The following is a 26,011-nucleotide window of genomic DNA, read 5'->3' as shown; positions in this document are numbered from 1 at the left end:
ATGCGGTCGCTAGCATCCTGGAACGAGCGCCTGCTTTACTAGGCATTGTTGAATGTGCGCAGTTCGGTGCTGGAATGTCGGCCATTGCTAAAAGCGGAGAAGGGAGAAGAACTGAGGAAGGACGTGTGATGCGCAGGCATTGGATCCTCGCTGATTTTCAGCAAGAGCGCCTCTCTCTTGATTGGTTAGTTGGCCTCAAATAAAATGGCACATACCCACTACGGGGGAGGGGCCATGACACGGACGGTGAACTGCTGGAAAGAGGAGCATTTTTAGAGGAAAAAGAGTTGTAATAGGGTATAGGCTGACAGATTAGACAACGCAACGACTGGGTTCCTGTTAGTTGGGAGATCGAAGACGGGACGATGGCTTTATGTGCAAATTCGAATGCAACGCATGGAATGGTTCAGTTTTGCACTGACCGAAAGAGAGGCTTATCATTGCGTACAGGCGACTTTCTTCTTTGTGGAACGGATTTGGCCTCGCCGTTTGCGGCTCTGTAGTATGATCCAGGAATCGGATGACCGCATATGGTCCCTGGTCATCTTCATGTTGTTGGGACTGGAGGAAGAACGAAAAGGAAAGTGCACGGCTCTGTCCTCTGGCTCGAGCTGAGCCACAGTCGCTGCCGCGTGCAGGCAGAGGAGTGTTGAACGAGAAGTGGGGAGAAAGATTGAAAGAAGGTAAGCCGAAGCGACGAAGCCGGCTTTAGCGACAGATACCCCCATGACAAGGAGACTTGTACGCAACACGTAAAGCCAGACATGGATGAACAGATATGGTCCTGTATATAGTTATGTAAACTGGTTGATCTAGGGATTAGACGACCACATATGATCCCCGGCCGTACCAGATATGAACATTTTCCTGACCCCATATGGTCCTTTATGTGGACATCTCTTATAATATCGTACTAATCAGCCTTCACTCCCCAGCAGCTGCGGAGCAACTGCCGGCGCAGGAAAGGGTTAATTGGAGGTAACTGGGAGTGGCCTTTTTCCTCCAGAAGACTCAGATGCGTTGATGATGATGATAATGATCCAGGTGAACAGGGGTCGCTCTCTTAATTTTTCGCGGTGAGCGAAAGCAAAGAGCCTGGGTTTACTTCTTTGATTTTCTTTTTGTATTTTTTTTCTGCCGAGCGTGACTGTGATCAGTGTGACGTAATGATTTTGAGGGACTGTATTTCTTCAGCCCCATCAGTTGATTGCAAACCAAATGAAGCAACTGCAACGCTCAGCGAAACGCTTCCGACTAAAGGCTGTTGAGTTGGGCAGGAGCGGGATATATTCGTCATGTTGCAGTAGAAACAAGAGCTGCGCTTTCTGTGCGGAGCCCTGAATTTAGAACGCGATTCCATCGGTAGAGAGTTCGACCTGGTAAGAAGACCGTGATGTACACCGCGGAATATTCGACGCGATAAATAATAAAAAGCAAAGTCTAGTAATAGAAAAGCAAAGGTTGAAAAAATCGACGGGGTAATGCAAATGCACGGCGACATCGAAAAGTGCACCTTCCAGCCGAAAACGAAAGAAGGATGAGAAGGAGTTCAAGGCCTGACCACGTGATGTCCCATTTTCTTGGACCTCGCAAGCACGCGCGCGTGTTGTCAGCTGCCTGCGTGCGGGGAAGTACAGAGAGTGGCCAGACTGTCTTATCACCCACCTCTACTCAGTGCTTGCTGGGGTATTCCCATACAGTGAACTGCCCTACCCCCGCTCTTATCAGCTTGCGGCCTCTGTCGAGAGGCCGCACTTGACATGTTTCGCTGCACAACACTGCGTGTCCTTACGACGGCTGTGTGGAAGGCGTAGCCTAAGGCGCGGAAAGTACGGTGCTCAAGTGCTGCTGCACGCGGTATAGGATATACACGCTTTGTTTCCTCGCCAGTGCGGGTGAACGATGAACCGCCCCACATCCTTGTTAGCGGAGCAGTCCGCGGACGTTAGAAGATACATTGTGTTGGGCAGAAACAACGCGGAACTCTTTTCCGTCTGTCCTCTTGCAGTGTCTTTATCTGTTTAACATCGGCGTATCTGGCTGCGACGCTATTTGCGTGGGGTGGAGAGAAAATCTTGTGCAACAGACGTCATTAACCCCGCATAAGTGTCACCGCTAAGTTCCGTGTTTCTTTATCTATTAAAGAGTGCAGTGCGACTACAGATGGCACGCTGTGGAACGTACTGCGAGATTGCTATCGAACGCAGCCATACAGCCTGTACTCTGCTATTGGACATTAAAGGAACAATAAGGACAAGTAGGAGTTGATCTGAATCGATAGGGTACCGCATTCTAATCACATAGACACCATTCTCAGCGAAAACGAAGATTCTGTAAGCTATAGTCAGGTGCAAGTCAGAAAAAAAACGGCTTTTCCCCGTTAAAGGGCCCCCTTCCAGGCAATGACGAGGGTAGATACTCATGATCCTGCTAGCGTGACAATGCAAGCAGTGGCAGATGGAAGGGGATAGCCCCCCTTTGCATTGTCTGAGATAGTCCCCTCCCCTGCACAGTCGAGCTGCTCCCGCTAGCAGGCTTAATAAGTCGGCCGACGCCATTATCTGGGTGGGGGTCCCTTGGCCGGAAAAAGCCGCTTTTTTCTTGACTTGTATCCGACTATATAGAAAAGACCAAAAAACGAATTACATGTGCCGCCACCTCGGGCCGATTTCGCAAGTAAAATACATACGTCGACACCGATTTTGTTTGTGCGGATCCCGGAGGCTACGCTACACCGCCATTCACTTCAAAACGGTGGCAACCCGTGTGCTTTCGATAAGGACGTCACACGTTTAAACTGACTGGAGGGAACATCTTCAAATCTACTTTTCTCCGCTATAAATGCGCCTTTTGCCGACGGACAAGCGCCAGCAGTCAGAAAGAGGCAGAGAATCATTTTTTAACTGATAACAATAATTGGACCGAGTTGTCCATAGTGTCCCTTTTTTACTGGAAGACATAACTATGCGCTCAAATTTTTGCGATAGTAACAGCCTCGCGTCATTTTGCGGGAGGGCTCGCATGGAAAGCGGACCTTGGGATGTTCCACTCCTGCATGCCCGGACCGCTGTGCTCGAGGTCTAGTGACATTACCTGCTGCTTTCTTTGTTCTTTTTTGTTTTGTTCTTGTCACCGCGCTCCCTTTGTTAGCGACAGGTTTGAGTTATTATGCTTGGTTTCCAGCCAGCGAAGAAGAACAAAAAAAAATAGAAATGGGAGAGACTGATGTTCAAAGTGTGGCATGTTGTGACGCAAATCCGGAAGTCATTTGTCACACCTGAGCTGGTCGGCGTGGAGCGACACGCGGACCTCGTGCACGCCTGCGGCTTGCACTATTGCCGCCTGCTGCTGAGCTTGCTACGATAGCCGTAGTCTCGCACTGAGTTATGCTGTTTCGAAGCAGCGTTGGACGGCTTGCGGCTTCCATGGGGACTGCGTAGAAGCTCAAACTTTTCGAACTACGAAGAGAATAGACAGTTTTAGTATGGCGCGATCCACGTTCCTCTACTGGATCGGCTTACGGGGGAACTAAGCTGCCCATGCGCTGTGGTAGGTGTGCAGCCTTCAAGGGCATGTGCTCATGCCTGATCTGCGAGAGCGAATCACAGATCTCGTTGTGCTAAAACTCTCTAATAAGTACTCCACCTTAGTTTCTGCATGCTTTTGGTAGCCGTTGTTGCATGCCCACCGCGTACATACGTTCGCGCAGCATTCAGCGCGTAATGCAGGGAGGAAAGAATGAAATAATCGGATGAATAGCGTCGCAAGAAATTTCCGCCATATCGGTAGAGATTTGCTTGCCAGAGAGAAGTATCAAAAAAAAAATTCAGAAAGAGACATTGTCTACTTCAACAAGCCGGCTCTTCTGACGCTTTTGCAGGGCACTACAGGCTCAATGCCTGGACAGAGGAGCCTCGTTTCGAAAGCTTGGAGCGTGCGTAAATGATGTGTGGAAACAGGCACGTTGACAAATCGACCTGTCGTGCAGACAGCAGCCATTACAAAGTTCCTTCATACAGTCTATGTACTGTTTGTTGACTTCTAAATATTTTTTTTACAAGACTACACTCCAGGCACATCGCGTGCTTAAATGCAGTGCGCATCCGGACTATGAGCAGCTCACATAACAGAAAAGTGGTGGATAGGGCTTGGATGGGGTCAGTGATAGCCACAAGTTTTCGTGGCACTGAAGGAACTCTTTTGAGCAAAGGAAAAATCTTAATCTGGTGATTTGTATCGTGCGATGAGCCTTTGAGGCTGATACATATACATCTGCAGAGGGGATTAGTCCCTTTCTTCCGAAGCAGCCGGTCATTCCAGCAGCAAGACGCTTTAAGATAGTGTTGTCTTATTCTATTCTTCGGTATTAAGCTCAAAAAGTGGACTGCTACTGCTGTTCTCTTGCATTGCTAGAGAGGGATGTAGAGCCCAAAGTGTTGTTTTAATTTGTGCGAAACCTTAAAATTGTAACTTGGAGACTATCTTAGCGACCCGGCGGACATAGATAGTGTAACGCAAAGCAAAAAAAAAGTCAACTCAGCCAATCGGCGCCTTGTTTTGGGTACTAAGCATCGAAGCCGCTCCACGCTTTGGATCCCCGTTCAGGAGATCACCACCATTTTATCCCATTCTCACCTCACTACAGTTTACCAGGAAAGTTGGAGGGTAAACCAAAATAACCTGACGCTGAAGGCGTCCTCCAGTGCGGCAAGGACTCTCTCGCATTATCTGGAAGCGCCCGCAGTCAGCGCTCCGTCACCATCGTGCAGCTGTCCCCACGTCGGAGGGGGCTGTCCGTATATATCGGCGTCAGCAGGGTGCATGGTGTCCGGAATAGAACTATCCCGGGGGAGGGAGGCAGGCGTGTGAACCCTACACACAAGCCGACAGGTGCCCGCGGAGCAAAGAAGCGAGCGGTTTGATTGCCGTCCTCTCAAGTCTGCCGCCTTGTCCCGGAGCCCCCGGAGCCTCTACCCAGGGGCGTGTGAACTTGGCTCCACTGCCCTCTCTGTGTTCGGCGGTACTCTATTAGAATCACCAAGGGCAGCCCCCCCCCCCCCCCCCCCCCCCCCCCCCCCCCCCCCCCCCACCCCACCTCTAGCCCGGCGTGTCAGCCTTGTTCGACCGTGAGTGAGTTCGCGGTGGTGGGATGGAAGGAAGGAAGCGGGGCAGGAGGAAGACGTCTCCGGAACGGGACTATAGGTGAACGGAAGGACGAGCGGATGTAAGCAGCCTGCAGCTCCTCTGAGGTCTTCACTGTTTATTTCCGAGTGGCGCTGAAATAACAGTGACAGAAGGGGAGCGAGGAAATGAGAAGAAAGAGGCCGCTGTTTATAAACTAAAGCCCACCGCCTCGCGGAAACGAAGAACGTTGCAAATGGGCCAGCTGGGGTAGTCGTGATGTATGCACCGGAGTTTCAACTGACTGTCATGCTATTTTAGAGCCACTCGGCAATGAACTTCTGTTAGACAAGGCCAAGGAGGCAGAGGCGCAGTTTAGCTCATTATGAGGGAAAAGGGGATTGTGTGGTTCGCGCAAATGCGGTAATAAGGTTAGCTCGAAGTTTTTGTCTCTTCGGTTCACCTTGCGATGACAGAAACCTTGAGTGGCCCCGTCTAATTGCGCATGCAGGTTTCTCGTGAGGTCACGCAGTGTACATACGTTGTTATCATACTTCGATTCCCTGATATTCTTTCTTTCCCTCAAAAAAAAAAAAAAAAGTTATGGCAAGCGGCCACTGCATTATGCTCGTGAAAAGCTGGTGTGTAGGGTATGTAAGCTATATGTCCGGGTTAATGTGCCAAAGTTGAATGTGGGCTATGAGGGACTTCGTGATGAACGGTTCCGGATCGATTAAGATCACTCAGAGTTCTTCAGCCTGCACTGACATCGCAAGGCACATGAGCGTTGTTGACTATGAGGGGGTTCGGAGTCGCTGCTAGCTTCTGCTGCTGCTGCTCGCTTGACGGAACCGTGGTCAAGCCGACGCCCGTTCCCAACACCACCAGGACAGAAGTGCCGCCAAGTCAGTGGGTTGGGTGATGGGAGGAAGATTACGAGAGGGTTTATTTACATTTTTACATCATGGTGATCAGAAGTGAGAGTCTTCTGCCGCATTCGTTGTCGACTTTTATATCCTTCTCGTTCCCTAAAGTCCCTAGGTTGAGGACGCCCACGCCGGAGTGGGAGGGGCCTAGAGCTTTCACTTGTGCGCACAAACACAACACCGCACTTAGGGTCTCGCCCCCGTCACGTGTTGAGTCTGAGGGAAAGAAGGTTGCCGTCGAGGCAGCGTCGACTGCGGTAGGTGATGGTTTCCGGCCAGCCGAAAGTTCCCGCGGGTCGCCGACATCTGTTGTTCATCAAATGACACCCGCCGCTCGAGGCCGGAACGCGAGGTCACGAAGGCCGGAAAGTGGTCCCTCGTGCTTGGAGATGTTCGCGAGGGTCGGGGATGATGCTGCCAGCTCGTCGCGGTGCTTGGCACGCCAAAGAGCCATAGGAAACGAGGCCCTTTGTTCCCCGGCGCGGTCACTGAAATTGGGGAAGATAACGTCCGTCTCCCCGCGGCGGCGGCGGCGACACGTGCAGACACTTCGGAAAGGGGTTCTGGTTTTGCTTAAACTTCAGCCGCTTCGTTTTAGTCCTGCACTTCGACCGGGCAAACTCCGTAATTGAAGTCAGCTGTCACCTGGGTCCTCTCCGTGCGGCCCATGACGGCAGGCCCGAAAGTAATCACGCTCAAGCTGCTCGCAGCCATATACAGTAGAAACAGGTGTGTTGGCTGGTTCCAGACGAGACCCGCTGACGTCGATCTCAACAGCGTCTTTAGCATTTCATTCATTGAAACCCCACAACCTCTTGGCCACAGTGGCGAGTTGCATTAGAAGCGCTCGTATGCAAGTCAATGTGATGCACAAACGGTGCTGAATTTCGTCATTCGTTTATAATTTTGCAAACCGAATTACACTTGCAAGAAAGTTTCGGCTAGGCAGCTTCTCACTTCAAGTTATCTGGGAAGCATATATAAATCTTTCGCCAGTTGTAGCCATCTTTCTTTTTTGATGCAGAACTGGACTGTAGGGTTCGCACGCCAGATTTTCTGTGAGCACAATTTTTCACCCACACTTAGCTCACGCGACTACAGAACTCATAAACAGCACCCACATCTTCATACATCTTTATAAACGTGCAGCGTACATGTCGACATACAGCGTACATTGCGCCGTCTAGTAGGACGATAAGTTGTCCATGTTATCTAGGTGAAACCTGGAAGAATGTGAAGACGAAGAAGATGGCCTCGACAGAATACGTGGTATTTTATGGGAATTCCCCAAAACAGGAAAAAGGAGTGCCTTTAGCGAAAGTATCCCCCCTTGACGTCAGCGGTGTGCAGAGTAGTGGGCGGGGCCCGTTTTTGAAGGAAGGAAAGAACGAACGGGCTTTGATTTGAATTTTCGCAGCTTTTCGGGGCGCGCATGGCTCTAGTATTTTGCAGAGGTTATCTTCGATGCCTCATCTATGCAGTGGGCTTGTTTTTCAAAAATGTCCGGACCCTGGTCAGTGGCCCTTTAATAAAATATAAAAAATTAAAAAAATAAAAATAAAAAGTGAAGCAAGAGAGTGTTGCCGGCCGCGGCAATTGCTGTCTCGAGCTGCAGCCGGCGGAAATGAAAGGGAAAAGGAGAGGATAGTGAGGAGAAAGATAGGAGGGAGCGACAGCAAGAAAGGACAGGGGAGAGCTTTGTACACTATTTACAAAGTGATGCTAGCCAACCAGAATACCCTTCTGGTCAACATTCCTGCCTTCAGTCTTCCTCTTTATATATCTCTCTCTCTACGCGCTTCTATGCAACCAGTGGCAGTGCATTGCTGCGATAGTTGCACCCAGCGTTTCGCTGGCTAATTAATCTGCCAGTTTCTTATCTCAGAATTGCAAAACCCCATTACACAGTTCTGATTCGCATTTCTTAGAGGGAATATTCCATTCTTGAGTGTTTTCTGCTGGTTACTGCAACGCCGTGCTAGCGTCTGATTAACTTCGCGCAATTACCTTCTGACCATTTATTCATTTACTACTACGTTTACCATGTTTAGTTGTTCAGGCTTTAGTGAAGACTGCTCTGGGGAGGACGCCTGTGTACTAAGCGTCGTCTCTATGTTGAAAGCATGCAAGCAGATCACGTTAGCGCGTCGACGAATGGTACGTCACATAATGGACATCGCGGCTCAAGGCTAACGTGGCATCACTTTCGTCCATGTAGTAAACAGAGGAAAACGCGCTGCCGCCTGGCATTTGTGACTTGTGACGAGCGCCTATGTTTCGAAACCGAGAAGAGACAGTCAGGTCGGGGCTTCGTCCCTAAATAGAACCGCACTGAGAGCCGCAGCCAAACGACGTCGGCCTCGAACGGGACCGTCTGAGTCGTACCCGCTGTTTGCGTGTGTCACACAGATGTGGCTGCCCTCTTCGGGTGACGTCACCGGGTGCGCAGTCATGGCTGCATCAATGGAAGACTGAGGTGTCAATAGATCGGCTCTGTACGCAATCGAGATTCGTGTTTCATTTCGAAAATTAATACGGTTCCGTATATGTCGCGCTATGCGCGATTTTTTCTTTGTCTCTCCTTGTTCGAGGAGTCGGACGTTGTTAGACGCGACTTGGTTCACCGACTCATCCCGAAGGCGACGTTTCTCAATCCAGGGCAGGCAGCATGTGCGTCAGGGCTTTTCAGAAACTTAAAAAAAAAATGACACAAAAATCATGGCGGGAACGAACATACGATGTTCCCGACATAGTATACGAGGACTCCTTGCTTTAATCGTGACTGCATGTATGTGGACTGTCCGTGACCGTGAGGGTCTTACTGAGGGTACAGTCGTGTGAAGTATGAAATGCAACGAAGTTTGAACACTCCTGTTTTCTTACCCCATTATCTTGTACGACAAGCACACTTTTTTTGTTTTGTGACTAGCCTTCCTGTTTGCGTATAATAGCCGAAACTCATTCTCAAATTTATCGCAGAATTTTGTGAAAAAATTTGTGAAATTTGTGGAATTTTGTGGAAATATTAGCTACTGGCGCCATCTTCTAGAGCCTAAAGACAAACGTAGTCTATAGTTGCGAAATGAACGAGTTGCCAAATGCGACCGCTGTATTAAAGAAGAAAAATTCGACACATTAAAAAAAAAAGAAGAAGAAAGCCATGTAGAAGAACTTCTTGCTGGGCGAGTTGGTGCATAGCTTTCTTGGGATGGCGTTGCTTTCTGTCTTCTGCCTCTTCCTGTGTATGTTTGTTCGTGTGCGCAACGCCATCCCAAGAGAGAAGAAAGCCATTGACTTCCGGCGATTCGCGTCGCGTTATGTTTAGGCTTGTTTCTTCAATTAGCCATCCCTCCTACAACCGTCCCTTCCCTCCGCCTCCTCCCCTTTTTTTTTCCCACTTCCTGGCGTGTTTAAACCAAGAAAGCGAGTGTTCTCCCCCATTCCAGAACGAAGGCGACAAATAACTTGTCTTCTTTCGCTGCGGTTCTGCAAGCGACGCGCATACGTTGTCGCCACCGGTATAGCGACGAAGGAAACGCGTGAGGTCACGGGCGGTGGGGCCATTCGTAGACACCGCGCGCGTCTCTTTCGTCCAACCTCGCTCCGAATCCCACGCGCCAACTCAGAAAGCTCTCGAAAAGCCGAGAGGTGCGCAACCCGTTGCCAACGCTGGGGTGGAGCAGAAGAGGAGACCCCCGCTTGCTCGCCCGCCACAACGCACCGCAGTCGAAGACCTACGCGAAGAATCCGCGCCCGCTCGTCTCTCCTTTAAAGCAGCCGAGGGCGCGGTGGCGACTCGACAGCGACTACACGAACGACCAATACGTCTACAGTCTTCCTCCGAGCTAAACGGAACAGCAGGGATCGTCGAAGATCGTCGTTGTTTGCGCTGCCCACCGACCGACTCCGAGAGATACCAGCAGGTGCCTCGTGTCCGTGGGAGAGTGATTTTGCGCCTGCCGTGTCTCCGCCTTCTCACTTCTTCGTTTGAGTGTCGGAGCCTTGAGGAGAGGCCAAGGATACGCCGGTGACGTCACTCCGACTCGTCGTCGTCGTCTTTCGGCTGTGGCCCACATGCGATACCCGCTGTCGACGTCATGGAGATAACCGAGATCTCGAGCCGACTGGTACGTAGTACGCCCTCACGCTACGACGCCGTTTCCGCGTTGATTTTCTGTTTCTTTATTTCTCTCTGTAGTTCCCGTTACTCTATATCGCCCCGCGCTCTCCTGTTCCTTCGAACGTTGACGCGGTACAAACGTCGGAATGGAGAGTGCGTGGGTGGGTAGGCGTATAGTCGTAACGTGAGTAACAACGTGTACGGCTACAGAGACGCGTATAGTCGAGCGCTGGGGAATGTTTGCATCGAAGTTCGTAACGCGCGCGTGCTGTATAACGGTTACTGGCGCAATGCCGCGGTCGTCGCTATAGCTTGCCGTTCGCGTAAATTGTTTTGTGGGCTCCATGATGGCTACATCGACGATGCACATATGCACGCGCCCACTTAAGCGATGTGCAGGTGCTGCCATCGAAACTTGGATTCATTTATGGCAGCGAACAACGAGTTCAGTGGCGAAAAGTGGCCCGACGGGGATAAGAGGATGCAATATTGAAAACCACGCCGTTTATATTGTACAAAACCTGAAGATGTCTCTCCGGTATTACAAAAAAATATATATATGTAAGCTGTCACCTGACGCATGTTGCATTGGCGAATACTGCGCTATGTAGCCTTCGCGAGCAATATCTCTTTAGTGCTCAAAGCGTGCACTCGAGATCTCTGGGAGCCGACGGGAAGATACCATCGCTGAGGGCGGGACTGATTTCTGACGGGGGATCCTAATGATGCCTACAGAACGCGTTCGTCCTTCAGCCCGCTCGACAAATAGACGCATCTTGAGCCATTAGAAAAGGGGACTTTGGGCGCTGCCTACGCATCTCGGAGTAAGTGGTGTTTTTGTTTGAGTGTTGAGCAAATAAGTCCTTCGCAGATTCGTTCTCCTAACTTCGTCACACCGCGCGGGCATCATGATGCTTAGCTGCCTCTCACAGCGTTAAAAAGAAGTGCGACACTTCTGTAGCCTTGAATGCTCTGGGAAATCAGGGTACTCACTGCGTTCCCATCTATAGTTATTAATTAAGGAATTTTGCAGCAAAAGAGGCGCTGTGAACGGCACTCCAAGTCAGCTGCTTTGTCAAAATCAGCTTCTTACCCGCGGAGACCAAATTTATTTCCTTACTCCAAGTTTCTAACCCGTTGCCATAATATGAAGCAGGCACATGCAAATAATTTTTCGACGGCTGGATTTTGCTCCCCCTTTGGATACGTTCCTGATATAAAGTAAGGTCATGGAGAAAAGACTGCTGGACATTTTTTAATATCAGTATGCGCTGAGGGAAACAGCCATACTTGAAAAAAAATATATATTTTTTATTCACTTCCGCAGTAAAGGTGCTCTTGTGCTCAGTCTCTAAAAATCTCCGAAGTTCTATTAATGGCTGGAGTAAAACAGCCGAAAAGGATAATTTCCCAGAACTTCGATTACCTTTCCACTAGTTTCGTTTTATGGATTTTATGGAGGTTTCACGTCTCAAAGCGACTCAAGCTATGAGGGACGCCGTAGTGGAGGGCACCGGATAATATGGATCACCTAGTGTTTGACGTTCACGGACATCGTACTGTACGCGGGCCTCTAGCATTTCGCCTCCATCGAAATGTGACCGCCACGATCAGGAAGCTTTTGACTGGTGTCTGGATAGTCAACAGGCTCGTCAACTGTGGTGTTTTGAAAGGTTACAGCGCTCAACAATTGCTTCTATCTTTTTTTAAAAGCGATCACATGTCAGTATACGTATACCACTACGCAGTTCTCTTTCTTGAAACATCGCAGCGCAGCGCATCCAGGGCAGAGAACGGACAAGAAGGACTCCCTTTCATCCGTTTTCCGCACACGCTTTCCGACTGATCGTGTGCGAATGAATATATAAACATAGCCGCGATGACAGTGCGTCAGTGACTACAGCCCTTTCCGCATCCACTCACCAACGCCACTGGGAGAGCTAGTCGGGAGGAGCATTTATTTTTACTTCGACGACTCTTTTTACGGCCATCGACGTGCGCGTTACCCTTTTTAAAAACCGCGAAATAGGCTGCGCATCCTTCTTTCCTTGACCGTTCCACCCTCTCTCCTCATCTGTGTTCGTTTATTTTCTTTTGCGTTTTCTTTTATTTTAATACATTAGTGCGTTTGCTTCCGTGGTCGATGTCGGGAAACGATTGACTGCTTTCCGCGGCGCTCTCTTCACGTCCCACGCCTGACCACGTGACCGAACGCGCGTGGGTTTCGCCGCACGCTGGAGTGCTGAGTGGCGAACGTTCGTTAGCCGGGTTCTGTCGCTGGCTTGGTTCCCCCTCCCCCCCTGAAGCAGCCAGCACGCGCGCCATGGCCGAGACTATTGACGTCAAGGGCGGACCCCATGCGGGGTCTTCGGGCTCCGGTTCAAACGCTGCCGCAGTCAGTCCGCACCCGAGTGTATGCAAGCACGCTCGCGCAGAGTGCCTGCTATGCAGGCGCACCGGTCCCTTTCCCGAAAGGGATTCCGCATCGCGCGCGAAGATGCTGGGCGGCGAGCCAACTTGGAACATCGGGCGAGCTTTACGCGTGCGGGCCTGCTGTGGTCGTTTATTTGGAAGCATGAACGGCCGCGTGGCCCTTCGCTCATCGGGCCTCGCGCCCTTCGAGCCGCGCCGAATTGAGCGTCGTCGTTCACCGCGCGGAGAAGCTGGCGGCTGTGTATGCCTGCGTGCGCGCACACGGTGTTAATGGCCTCGTCTCAGTGCGAGCTGCACTTAGCCTCCCTGCATTGCGTCGGTGTACGGTCGAACCTCGTTGTAACGAAGTAATGGATATAACAAAGGAATGACGATTCCCCTTGGAAGCTCGGTCGACACGGCTATAACAAAGCTACGGCTGTAGCGAAGTAATAGCCGGGCCCCTTCAACTTCATTATAACGAGGTTATGCTGTGGCCGTAGCTTCGTTGTAGCCCGTGTTGACCAAGCTTCCAAGAGCAATCGTCAGCCCTTCGTTATATCCATTATTTCGTTGTAAACAATTTCGTTATGGCGAGGTTCGACTCTAATTCTGTGCAGCTCGGGGCAGGCCGAAGCTGAGGTTTGGTCGGCGGCCAAGTTTATTGCGGTTTTATGCGTTCGGTAGCTCTCAGTTGTCACGTCTCGAACGTAAGTGATAAAGATAAAGCCGTTTGCACCATATCTTAACAATGAGCTTAGAGTCAACGAAATCGCACGTAATTTCTCAGCCGCGAGCTCTCGTTTTCACCTGGTTGTCGATTAATATGTCATACAGGTGGACAGGGTAGTACAAGAATGCTCAGTTGTATATGGTCACGGGATTCAGGCGTGCCTGAGATTGCGTGTGCTTGTAGGGTGGTGCTACAACACGTGGTATATATGGCTATAGGTGTCACATCGTCTCCCCTGGACAGGGTGGAAAATCTCTAAGTATGTGTAGCTGAATACGGTGGCTCTTCGCACTGGGCGCATTCGGAGGCAGTTCTTTTCCGAAAAGCATTCGTGGTGAGGCTTTACGAATAGGTTCGTTCTTTCCTCCTCGGAATGGTAACAACGCCTCAGCAGCGCTATTGTAGCGTGCTAACTTTCAAGCTGCAAAAAAGTATGCAGGGGTAGATGCTTCCTTGTGCGCATTCCTCAAAACAAGATATGTCTTCACTGCCTTCATTTCTCTCTCATTCTTTTTCTCTTCCCCCAGCTTGGAGTAGCCGGCTGTAGACACGTTGATGAAACTCTCCAGCTTTTCTGACGTTAGATTTTATTTTTCTTTCCTTCTTACTGGAAGTCCAGGCCAGGTAAAACGGATTTTTGTCTTTTTTTTTTTTAATAAAGAATTCGTGGTGTTCAACTTGACCCATGGGGAAGCACACCACTGCTTAGAAGCTGTCCGAAATCCTAACATACTTCGCGCATCGGCTTAGCGGAGCTTTCACGGCTTTCAGGTTTCGTAGTGGTGCGCCGAATTATTTGGGAGGAGCACAGTTCCCTCTTGCGTTGTCGGCGCGGTGGTGGTGTTGCCAGCATCACCCTTTCCCCCGTATCAACCTCCTCCCCGACTTACCCCATTTCTCTCCCTTGTTTACCTCGTCGGGCTTCTTCGCACGCACCGAGTGCATGGTCCTACGTTTCGCCTGGGGCCAGCTCGTCCCGTCGAAGAACAGAAAAACACGGGGTCAGCGTTGTTTTTCGGGCGCTCCCCTCCCCGACGCCGCTTGCGGGCAACTGTTGTTTTCGTTCCGGGCGCAGACACGTGCATCCTAGCAGGCCCTCGATGACCGATACACTGCAAGCGGAGCATGCATACCCGAGAAAGGGAGGTCAGACAAACACTGTTTGGAAACATCACGAGGCTGAAGAAGCGGGCTCGCTTCGACGGGTAAATTTCCACGCGGTGAAGTTTCTGATAGTAGAAATGAAGTCGGCTGGCTAGCTGCTCGAGCTCGCCATTGAAATGAAAAAGCCAAGGAAAAAAAAATATCAACGCGTAGTGAAATAGAAACGCAGTGACTAACCCTTCGTATTTGTATACTCCGTGTGTTTCCAGCGATGCTTTCATGATATCTGGACTCTTGCTGTTATTGATACCTCTTTAAGTACAGTCTTGGTCAAAAGTCTTAGGACCACAGCGTTCAGCTGCAGCGAAATTAATGTTCCTAATGCCCCCTTGTAACGGATCATTCCAAACATGTCTAGCAGGAAGCTTCTCTACCGGCCGTTCGGTCTTTAATAGTGCCGCAATGGATCTGCTATGCGGCTGAAGCGAAAAGCATTCACACTTGTGGAGTGGACCACACTTCTGGAGGTGAAAGAACAGGATTTTTACTTTGATCTCCATGAGTTTAGTTTCTATTCGCCTGCTATTATTGAAGCTATCGGCTTCGTTTACGAAACACGTGGTCCGGAGGCTTTTGTACCCGACTGTACAGTGCTTAACCCCCCACCATACACGTACCTTGCTGAGGGCACAAAGCCGGCCTGCCAATCGTTGATGCGGGCGCCCCCATCTGCACAGTCGTGGTTTTTTTTTTTTTTTTCAACCCACCATTGTTTGGACGTACTTACAACAGCGAACCAAGGGAGAAGCGCCAACAGCTAGGTGTATTTTCGTCATATGTGCGCACGTAGCTCGAAATTGCGCCTCCTACACAAAGCGATGGTAGAACGATGCGAATAACAACCGAGGATGGTTGTTGCAAATCCTTACCGAAGCAAGCTTTCCTTGAAACGCCGGCACGGCTCCCGAATCTGCATTTACATGGCAGCGCTCCGACACTGGCGCCTTTTCCCACGATTGAAAACAGGTACACACTGTTCTGTGTCAAGGCTGCTACCCTTCGCACTAACGACATTTTAATGATGTAATGGCCGCCAGACGTCCTACGCCCCTCCCCCTCACTGACTAGATCGTACCTCTCCACGCTTCTCCTACACACAAAAACACGCACAAATGAGGTTTGCCTGCTTACATCTGCTATGGTCGGAATATTCATTTTTTTTTTTCAATCATAGAACGCATTCTATACATGTATATTTCCATCAGGCTTTCCTGATAAGAGGAGCCCCAGCTGGCCTGATAACAGTGTTCGAAGCGCGCTTGTTTAATGCGCGGGAAGCAGAGCTGCAAAGCCTAGATTAACCAGCGATGTCGGCGTCTCCCCCTCTAACATCCAACGCTGACGTCGCATGACGCCCGTCTACATCCTCTGCACTTCTAACAGAAGGGAGTAAAAAGGGAGTATAGCTTTTATAAAAGAGTATGCTACAGGACAGCTTACTCCCTTTGAAAATAACTCCCATATAGGCGTATTCGTGCTTATAGTAACGCCAGATGTCCTAGAAAAAGAGTGTAGCTTCTCATACGAGCAAATAACCAGGGAATCGGGTAGCGCAAACTTAACGGAACCACCATGCAGGGTGCCAAGGGTCACCCTTCTATTCAGACTTGCTCAGGACTGACTCGTTCTTGGTTAACTGCGTGCTAGCGGTGTATAGAATAGCCTAACAGCGTGTCGTTATCTACACATCTCCTACGATGGCGGGGCATTATCGCGGCAGCGCAATTTTTCTGTCTCTATATGTAGTTCCGGTTGACCCGCCGCTCTCTCTCTCTCTCTCTCTTTCCACTTTCGGTCCAGTTTTACGTGATCCCCTCTCCGCACCTTTCTAGCGCTAAGACCTCTTCTCCTCCATCTCTCTCCGGCTACTTTCTCCATCGTTGTCTGTGGTCTCCCCTCCCACCGCACGTGTCTGCCCATTGGCGACCGCCAAGGCAGGCTTGGCTGGCGAGCTACTCGTATGGCCTTTGAAGCAGCGCCGGCAAGGGCGATAACCGTGAGACGACGCTCGCGTCCGTTCCAACGAGCTAGACGCCAGCGACGCAGTTTGTGCGTAGGAACTACGGAGTTGCGCGTGATGCCTTGCGCAGCGTGTGTGTGTGTGCGCGCGTGTAGTATAGTACGCGTATACAAACGCGTGCGCCGTTTTGCAGGTTTGTTTGGGTTCCTGAGCGACGCGCCGCCCCGAAGTTGCGGCAGCGAGTTCAGTCAACCTTATCATCGTCGTCTTGGCAGACTTGCACTGTCTGCTACGTGTTGCGTACGAGCGCGGCACGAGCCGACGAGTCGTAAGCACGAGTCGTAAACAGCGCTGGTTCGCGCGTCATCTCCAGGCTCGTTTTCAGGGCCGTTGTACGTTTGAGCTGTGAATTGTTTTTTGATGAATAATGGTGCTGCTGGTAAAGACGGTGAAACGAACTACTCACAAAGGATATTTCCAATACCGCAGTCTTAGATATGCAAGCAGAGTTGACATAACTGGTCAAAGGCGAAGATATATCTTCATGGTCAATCCGAGCGTTTTTCTTCAGCGTGAGACATTTTTGACTGGGGTATGTCGATCGTGTTCCAAGACGAAGAAGTGGAGGGGGTAAACCGAGGTATGTCCGAAATATTCCTATAAAAAGTTTATTTCAAAGATTTGTCACGTGACTCTACGATCCAAGCAGCAGATTTTTTTTTTTTCTCCAGCGCTTGCGTTTATCTGGTATAGTAACTTGAGCGAAAAATCAATGGAAAATAAGCCGAGTGCTAGCGTTCTTGTCAGTAGATTTTACGAGCTTGCAACATTCATTCACGCAATGCGAAGAGTAGGCATCGTGCATGACTTAGGTATCCACTAACGACAATGGCGATAATGTCGACACCTTAATCGAATGATCCCCAGAGATATAAATAAAATACCTTAGTACCCTCTTCGACATTTTACCTCGGTACTTCGTCGACTAAAGGCGCCTTAAGTACCCTATCGACACGTGCAATACTTAAGTCCAGTGATTCCGAAACCGCTGCATCCTATCTACTCGGACTATGAAACCATTTCGCCTTGCCATCTACTCTTTCTTTGTGATGAAACGAATGGGGCCGCGTTCGAATACCTTTCCACTGCCATGACTCCTCGCGCGCACCAGAAAGTACACAATGAACAAAAACGGGTACGATCCAAAACTCTTCATGCTCTGAGTGGAAGAAAACCTGCGACATCGTAATCGCGCCCGCTCGAGGTCCTCCAGATCGCTTCCTTATCATCGTCAGCGTGGAGCGGAATAGGTGTTTCAGAAGCAGCGTTCGAGTGTGCGCACGCATTACCGGGGCAGGAACGCGGCAGCGGCGTGCCGTGGCATCAATCACCTCGGCAACACGTGGAACTCACATGCGCGAAGCGGTCATGGCTTCCTTCCGCACGTGTCATGCGAACGGCCTTGCCACCAAGGTCACCGCGACCGGGCCGCCGCGGAATGACCCGGCGAGACGCCGAAGCATCCCGTCTGCCATGGCGTGCGCCTTTGACGGCCGCCCCCGGTTCGGCCTCTCTTTCCTCCTCCTCCTCTTCCTCCTCCTCCTCTCCATCTTTGTCTCGCACTCGTAGGAACTCGCGCGCGCAGTACACTTTCACGACCGTAGTACGTACACGTGCGGCGGTAGCTATACATCAGTGTGGACGACAACTTCGAAGATTCTATACTTCACACAGCGCACAGAAAGAGAACCCGGACGGAGAGAAAGACACGACAAAGCGCTTTGTTGTGATGTATTTGTGTTGTGTTTTTCTGTCTGTCCGTGTTCTGTGCGCTTGGTGAAGCGAAGTATGTGGAACCAACGAGCCCAGCAATTCGCCTCGCGGAAATTGTAAACGCAGGACCGTCCTCCCTTGGAGTCTCTACTGAAACGTCCAGGGCTGGTCGGAAGTTCCCTTGCCACAGGGTCTGCTTTTCATCGGTATATACTGGCACTTAAGATGTCGATAAAGCTATCAAGGTTCTCAGAGGCTATAACGATGCTTATTTTGCCTTCTACAGATATTTTGAGCTTCGGAGGTGTAACCGCCGGACTATACTGCTGGCCTGGGAATTTTTGACCGACCCTGTACATTTAGTGCATTTTAGCGAATCGTTTGCTTACGCTGCCAAACGTTTGAATGCGTATCGCGGTGTATAATAGGGGCATGCGTTTGAATGCGTATTGCGGTGTACAATAGGCGCATGTGTATTAAGCGCTTTGTGACTTCGAATATACCGTAGTGACGATGAGGGAACGACATGCCTGAAAGTGGTGCTCGCTCTGTAGAATGATAGAGATCAGATTCGCTTGCTGTAGGAAGGGACGTCTTTACGAAACAGTTCAGGAAAACATGGGGAGTGATTTTTCGGAAGCCCCTATTCCTCGAAGTAAGAGAGAGATAAGGCTGTCATAAAAGAGACTGGGCGCTTGAATGCAGTTGAGCATCTCGTGTTTCATGCCTCTACGAGGAAGTGAACAAGATAATACTTACAGCTAACTGGGGAAGGGGGGGGGGGGGGGGTTGATCTTGTTTGCTTTCTCCTCTCAAGCGGACGGGTCACTTGAACGCAGTCCAAAACATTGAGTGATGCCGCGCAATTTGCTCGGCAGTTATCAAGTCCCCTGAAAATTATCGGTCCGTGGTTATCGACGAACATACCACGTAACCGGCTGACCCCCGCCCTCGTGTTTATCGACGAACATACCACGTAACCGGCTGACCCCCGCCCTCGTGTTTATCGACGAACATACCACGTAACCGGCTGACTCCCGCCCTCGTGTGCTTTGCTCTACACTTGAATCAACGGATGCGTTGTTGCGACATGTCAAGATCCTTCTCTCTTCTATTTACTCCCTCCACCGATACCCCCCCCCCCCCCACACACACACACAAACGCACATACACACCACCGCTAAAACAAAAAAGACCTTGTGGCCCTGAACGTTTAGCTTTCCTGCGCAGGAAACATTTGACACTGCTTGACATTCAAACGTCATATCCGTGCAGCTTCCCCGGTGCACGCGAACCGGAATGAACTATGAAGAAACAAAGAATAACAAAATATAAAGGAGTAAAATAATATCTGCAGCCAGGCAGCGGAAAATAGGCTCACATGCTCTGAAAGAAAAACATTAGTAAAGAAAGCAAACACGTTGTTTTCAACTGAGAGTCAATGCAATTGTTTAGTGAGAAGACAATGCTCTGTCTTCGTGTGGAAGTATTGTTTTCGACTTCATGCGACGGTTTCCAGGTGTTGGTTGTCCGAAGGGATTCTCTTCATCGCATTTTGAGGCGATCTTCGAACATGAGAAACCGGTTTTCGGTGTCGTTTCTTTGACGCAGAATACGAGTTTCTTTTTGTGTTTTCTCATAGTCAGTCGCCGGGAATTGGGAAGAGGATACCTTGCGTTGGCACTCCAGCAGGCTGACTGAGCATAATTCGAGACTGTGTATGAATTCACCGACATGGATACTTTTCTGTCGGCTGGCGGAGCAATTGCCGACAGGCCTCTGTAAAGTTAATACCGCCTATATATTTACACCGCCACCACCATCATAAGGACTTATTGGTACTGTCATGGCAAAACTTACGAGTCAAAAGAAAAAAAATTTATCTCGTCGTGGTCATTGCTTTTTGTTGCGCTCACTACTCTTAAACTGCGACTAATTTATTTTTGTTGAAATGCTTGTGTTTTGTGCACATTCTTCGCACCGTGCATTTGTTCTTTGTTTTTATTCAGCATCTTAGGAATTATAGAGCAATACCGACGAGGCAAGACGTGAAGAGGTGGTAATGACCAACAAACAGTTGTTCAAATCAAAATATCCGCGTTGCCGTTCTACAATGAGCTTAATCCGTGCTCGTTTTTGTGCATGTCCGTGTAAATATACCGCGCGGCCCAGCTAAATGTCACAAAGCTTTTAAAAGACACTCAGTGTCCTAGGAGAATGAAAACAACTCAGTGTTATTGGGGTCATGTGGCCTAGTCTGCAGTATTAACCAGCTGCAAATCTGGTCAATTAGCACGCACTAACCAGTTAACTTTTCAATTACTGGCTTCGGAGAAAGTGTTCATTCGGAGGTTGTAGATCGCCTTAGAAAACAGCAGTCTAATATGTTTACATAAAGGTGGCATTTACGTAGTTTTTTTTTTGATGGCACGAAAAGGAAGCCTGCCAATGGGTTAGCAGTTGCTGGCGAACATCTTGCGAACACTGCATACGCAAAGCCGCGTCGGGGAGAGCGTTCCAGAGATGAAGGGGTCTTCTTGGAGCACTGAAGTAGCGTCGCTATCGCGTGGAGTTTTCGCATTTCGCGGGCGTTCACTTTAGGCCGGTAAAAAAAAAAAGAAAAATCTTCGTAAACGGTATCTTCTTGGGAACATTTCATTCCGCTGTTTTTCAATACGATCTACAACTTCCCAGCTGACACTCTTTTACCCAAGCCAATATTTAAAGGGTTAGCTAATCAGTACGCAACTATTAACGAACCTGTCAGAACAAAAAAAAAATGCCGCTGACTAGGCCAAGCGGCTCTCAAAAGCACTGTTTGGTTTCACTCCGCTAGGACACTCGGTATTTTTTTTTAAAAAGCTTGGTTACATTTAGCAGAGACACATGGTATACATTTGCGGCCTTCGATGAAAGAAACTGTAGTTTAGAATGAGGAGGTTGAGTCTGAAAGCGAATTTCAATTAATTAATTACCTCGTGGCTGAATATGAAGCGAAAACTTTATATAGCTCATCGGCAATGAAGCCCGGCGTTGTTGTCCAGACGAATCGGTTCGAAAACTGCAGTGACGTCATCAGCACAGATGACGTAGCAGCCATATGAGATGCAACAGAGGATCCAATGTATACATAGACACCCAATGGCTTTAAGGTCAAGTACCTATAAGGTGAAGGCCTCTAGGCCATTGGCTTTCCATCTAAATACCTTTTACCTGAAGGCCTTCAACCAGAATGCCTTTGAGACATTAACGCTAGGCACCAGCTAGTACTGACCAGTAAACAAATAGTTAACTAGTAGCCCACGATTAGAGACAAAATATTTCGCATTCACAGCACGTAAGGAGTGCCCTACGTAATATTTGTAACTCTGGAATTCGTTTTGCACCACGTTCTCAAACTGCTGTGCAACTAAAGTCACTACTGCGCACTCAGAGTCCCAGGAAACGCGCGCCCTCTACCGGACAGCACATACTCCAAATCTGAAAACAAAAACAAAAAAAGAAATGCGGGGCGATGAAAAGTAAGGGCGAGGAACGCGCTCAGCGTCTGGGAAGCGTCTGGAGTGGTTTATACTGCGCCCGTAATTTTCCTGTCCCTGGAGGCCGATTTTTATCGCTCGTTGGAGCTCATGCGTCTGGCGCATCGAGGGACGGGCGCCTCGGCTCGCAACATTCACTGAGCGTTTTAGATAATGCGAGGTACTCAGAGATTCCGACGCGCACATCCCATGCGTTTACAGCGAGCGTCAGGGGCGACCGCGCAAACGGGTGGTTGGTTAGAGCAACGATTCGTTTGTGGAATACGAATGCGCATAATACAGGCAGGCTACTGTAGCCACGCAACCGCTCGTTCTAAAGAGGCCCATTGGTTTCATGGCTACACAAAACGCGGTAAGAAAGCCAAGCAAAATGGTAGTGTGTACCTAGTCGATAGACTGTAAGCGTGAGAGTTGAAATGTCCCCTCTACGGCTGCGCCAGTTGAAATCCTTAGAGGGAAATTGGGTTGAAGATGATAATTGCAGGATGCTTGACGTCTTGCAGATTCGAATTACTCAATCACATTGCAAGAGGACACTTCTGGAGAGGTTAACTTTTTATAACAATTAAAAGCACAAAGGAAGATACAAGCAAGGAGAAAACATATTTACACTTGACTGGCTCGATGTGACGAAACCAGCCCTCGGTCCGGCCGAAACAGCTGGTTTTAAAACCTGTGTCCCCGCCCTTGGTGGGGAGAATAACCAATCAGGTACTACACAAACATCCACCCAATAACTTATTGGGGAAAGCAAAACACCACCAATCAACAATTTGGAAATGATAATACAACCAATCAATGATTGGGGAAAGAAGGTAGCTCATCGCGATACCGTACACATATGTATACTTTCTACCATCACGATTTCGGATAATTGTGCTTTCCTGCTGCGAGCTTCGCGAACACACACTTTCCCAACGTCCGGTTGACCCAAGTTCCAGGAAAGCCACTTCAACCCATCTGTTTCTCATCGTCGCTCCTCATGCCTGCAGCTAGCGTGACAATATGTCAAAGCACGCCGCTGCAGACATGGCACAAAAGCCACGCACTGTGACGCGGGTTCGCCTCGCCGTAAACACGTGCATACAGGATGCGACCTAACGACTCCGTCCATGAGGGGAGTTTGACGTCTCCCATAATCCCCCGCCATTCGGCGCCCCCTTCTCCCGCTGGGTTGACTGACCCCTTTCTGTGCGGTTGTGCGGAGGGCCCAAGAAAAAGGACGTAATGGGCATTCCACTAACGCGACTGGATGCGGCAAACAAAATACAGCACCACGAACTTCACTGCGAGATTACCGTGACAAGCACACACGCCGTCCAAACTAAGGGAGGATAGCTTATGGGATCCATAACCACGGCTATTCGTGCCGCAGAGTCGCATTCTGGTGGTCGCTTGTGAGATGCGCTTTTCTCAATGTTGGACCATTGTAAACTGTCGTTATTTTATGGCTTATTCAGATATTGTTCGCATACGATGACCAATCCAGATGACCATGCAGGGCGGAGCACGAAGGAGGAAAGCGACATTGCCAGTTGGCAAGACATTAGAAAGACATTGCCAGTTGGCAAGACATTAGAAAGACATTGCCAGTTGGCAAGATATTAGAAAGGCATTGCCAGTTGGCAAGACATTAGAAAGACATTGCCAGTTGGCAAGACATTAGAAAGACATTGCCAGTTGGCAAGACATTAGAAAGACATTGCCAGTTGGCAGCCTCTGCCCTCACAGTCCCTTTATAAGTCTCAATTAATGTCCGTTCGCCCGCCCATTCACTCACCCTCTACCCCCCCCCCCCCCCCCCCCCCCCACACACACACACACACGTGCGTACGCAGAGACCTATCGAAACAAGATTGGTGACCGCCTTGTGGTTTACTTGTTTTCTTCCTTTTGATTCCGTTGATATCCCAACCATGATCAGCTCAAGCCAGTGGAGCCCCGGAATGAGTTGTAAGCTCGCACAACTCCCTTTCTTTTTAATAAAGTTTTTGCTCCCCCCCCCTCCCCCCCTTGATTCCGCTGAAGGGCACATGCGCCGACCTGAACGGATTTAGAAAACTCGAAATACAAACGCAAGTCACGGCTACATCATGAAACCATATGTGTCCAATGGCCTTGTTTTTCCTTTGATTGTTGAAGTTATTCCCGTGTACCGTTAGAGATCAAAAGTGTCTTTAGCATGGTGCATTCTGCGGCCTATGTCCCTTAGCGTACAAGTTTTCACTCTACCAACGTCAGCCCAGCTTTTTTTAACCCCCTGCACCGGCTGCACATATAAGACGAACGTGTATTTTGCCGCGTTAGTTTGCGTCTTTTTTTCGCTACATGTTGCTTTCACTTTTGTTTGGGCTTCTGAACTTGCAATGCGCTCAGGCGTTAGCATATCTACACACACACAGAGAGAGAGAGAGAGAGAGAGAGAGAAACATTCACAGAGTCAGACAAGCGGGAAGTGTCCAGTTAATTAACAGAATTCTCTCTGAGGAGTGTCAAAGCACTATTGCGCTCACCAATGTGAGTGCGCGAACGACCCTGCCTTCTCCGAGAGTCGACCCCGCGACCTCAGGATCAGCGCCCTTTCGGCTTGTCTGGCCGGTCTCCTGCACCGGTGGTGAGACCCAAAAATATCTCGACTGCCCGCACGCGACCGCTCACCGCTACAGACAGCCGAGACAAGCGGTCAAACGCCCCCAAGATCATTCATCATGTCGCTAAAGGGTCAGTGAAGAGTTTTAACAGCCTATAGCTTTTTTTGTTGTTTTTACTTTCCCTCCTTTTTTTTTAAATTCTACATTTACTTGAACAAGGTCACAATAAGCAGGTCCTGTGCACTTAGTATGCTTAGGAAATCTTTTGCAGTTTACAAGTTGACAAGATCCACACGCACCCTGGGTTGCGTGCTGCGTTCGCATCTGGATTGATGTGTAGCGACCCGTCATAACAGCAGCTCCCCTCGTAATCTGAAGCGAACGTTAAACAGGCGCATGCACTGGAGGCGAGTTCGTTGCGAAAGCAAGACCGCCGACTTTCCTGCTTTGTGCCGGTGCTCTTAATGGCAAACAAAAAAAAAAACGCCCAGAGCGATGCCCCATGGCTGTAGCCAACCTGCGCGCCCTTGAGCAGCTTCCTCAGCGCCATGGAAGAAAACAGAAAAAAAACAACAACATGGCGACGCGTCCGCAGGGTCTCGTGCGGCCGTGCTGTGTAGGGCACGTGACGAACTTGGACGTTACAAATGAAGGTTTAAAAATCTGAGTAAGTTTGAAATCAAAGTCTTGCATGGTGTGCATCTGAGTTTTTATTTTCCGGGCAAGCTAAAAACAAAGCAAAAACAGGCAGTGCTAAGTTTCGCTGATTTACTGCGCGCTGCGCTGCTTTGCTTTTTTGCTTACGAAGCGCAGAGCAGCTGGAGAGAACACAGGCGCGTTATGCAGTGCTAAGCACGCACAGTAAAGGCAGGCGATCTTTTGCAACTTCTTTAATTTGTTTACTGCTTTCGCGCACGGCAGCGGCTTCTCTGCGGCGACGGTGATATTCGTGCTGTTGAGCTCAGCGGCGGGCGCGAGCTTCTTTGTCGGCCGTAGCATTAGCAGGGCAACCATCTGGTCCTTTTATCACTAACTTAAAGCCGTGCTAAGGTTTGGCATCTGCTTCCCCTTCTTTCATATATATCGCGCCAGCTGTGTCGTCGGATTACCCTGAAGCTCACCTCTGATGGGGGGGTGGGGTGTTTGTTAAACAGCTCTCACCATAAAAACATCGATTTCCGAATCGTTTAGCCCAGACAGGCTCGGCTGGTGCCTATAGCAAGTTCTCATTTCATTGTGCCTATAAAATGCAAGAAATCTATTGCACTTGTGGTACTGCCGAACGAAATTGCACTGTAAATGTCGATGACCTTACAAAGATATAATTCTTGCTGCACCATGTGTTCTGTTTGATTGTCGAAGATTCGTGCTTTAAGGATCAAATGCGCACAGGCCAGTATGGTTATAGAAGTCTAGGCGAGGAGAAGTTTCTATTCCGAATGCAAAGGTTTTAGAAAGGCTTGTAACTTCCATCTGCACGCGCATATAGACCGCGATCGGCATAATATTAATGTGTAATTACGCGCTTAATTGCCGAAGATATCTACTTTTTTTTATTATAGGTTGCTCTGTGTCTGCTAACCATTTTAAATATTACATTTCAGCGTAAGCTCTCTTAATTTAGCTCTCAACACTGACAAAAAAAGCCGGCGGCGTGGCTGTGAACAGAGCT

The 26,011-nt window shown here is 49.4% G+C and overlaps 1 protein-coding gene across 4 annotated transcripts in view; it reads left to right on the top strand.

Annotated features, from left to right (window-relative positions):
* The window catches only part of Sarm (sterile alpha and armadillo motif), a 158,354-nt gene that overhangs the window by 81,937 nt on the left and 50,406 nt on the right, over positions 1-26,011 (top strand). Inside the window, exon 1 of one of the 4 annotated variants that reach the window (XM_089574313.1) lies at positions 9,504-10,174. The exons of the other annotated variants lie outside the window; for them this stretch is intronic. Coding sequence (XP_089430439.1) covers positions 10,145-10,174 — 30 coding nt within the window. The 5' untranslated portion in view covers positions 9,504-10,144. Of the gene's footprint in view, positions 1-9,503; positions 10,175-26,011 lie in introns of those variants that run through there. 4 annotated transcript variants of the gene reach the window in all.

This window comes from Amblyomma mixtum, chromosome 2, assembly GCF_055824585.1.
Source record: "Amblyomma mixtum isolate Tamu chromosome 2, ASM5582458v1, whole genome shotgun sequence".
Classification (NCBI taxonomy): domain Eukaryota; kingdom Metazoa; phylum Arthropoda; class Arachnida; order Ixodida; family Ixodidae; genus Amblyomma; species Amblyomma mixtum.
The sequence above is the reverse complement of the archived record's forward strand: the minus strand, read 5'-3'. Positions and strand labels throughout refer to the sequence as shown.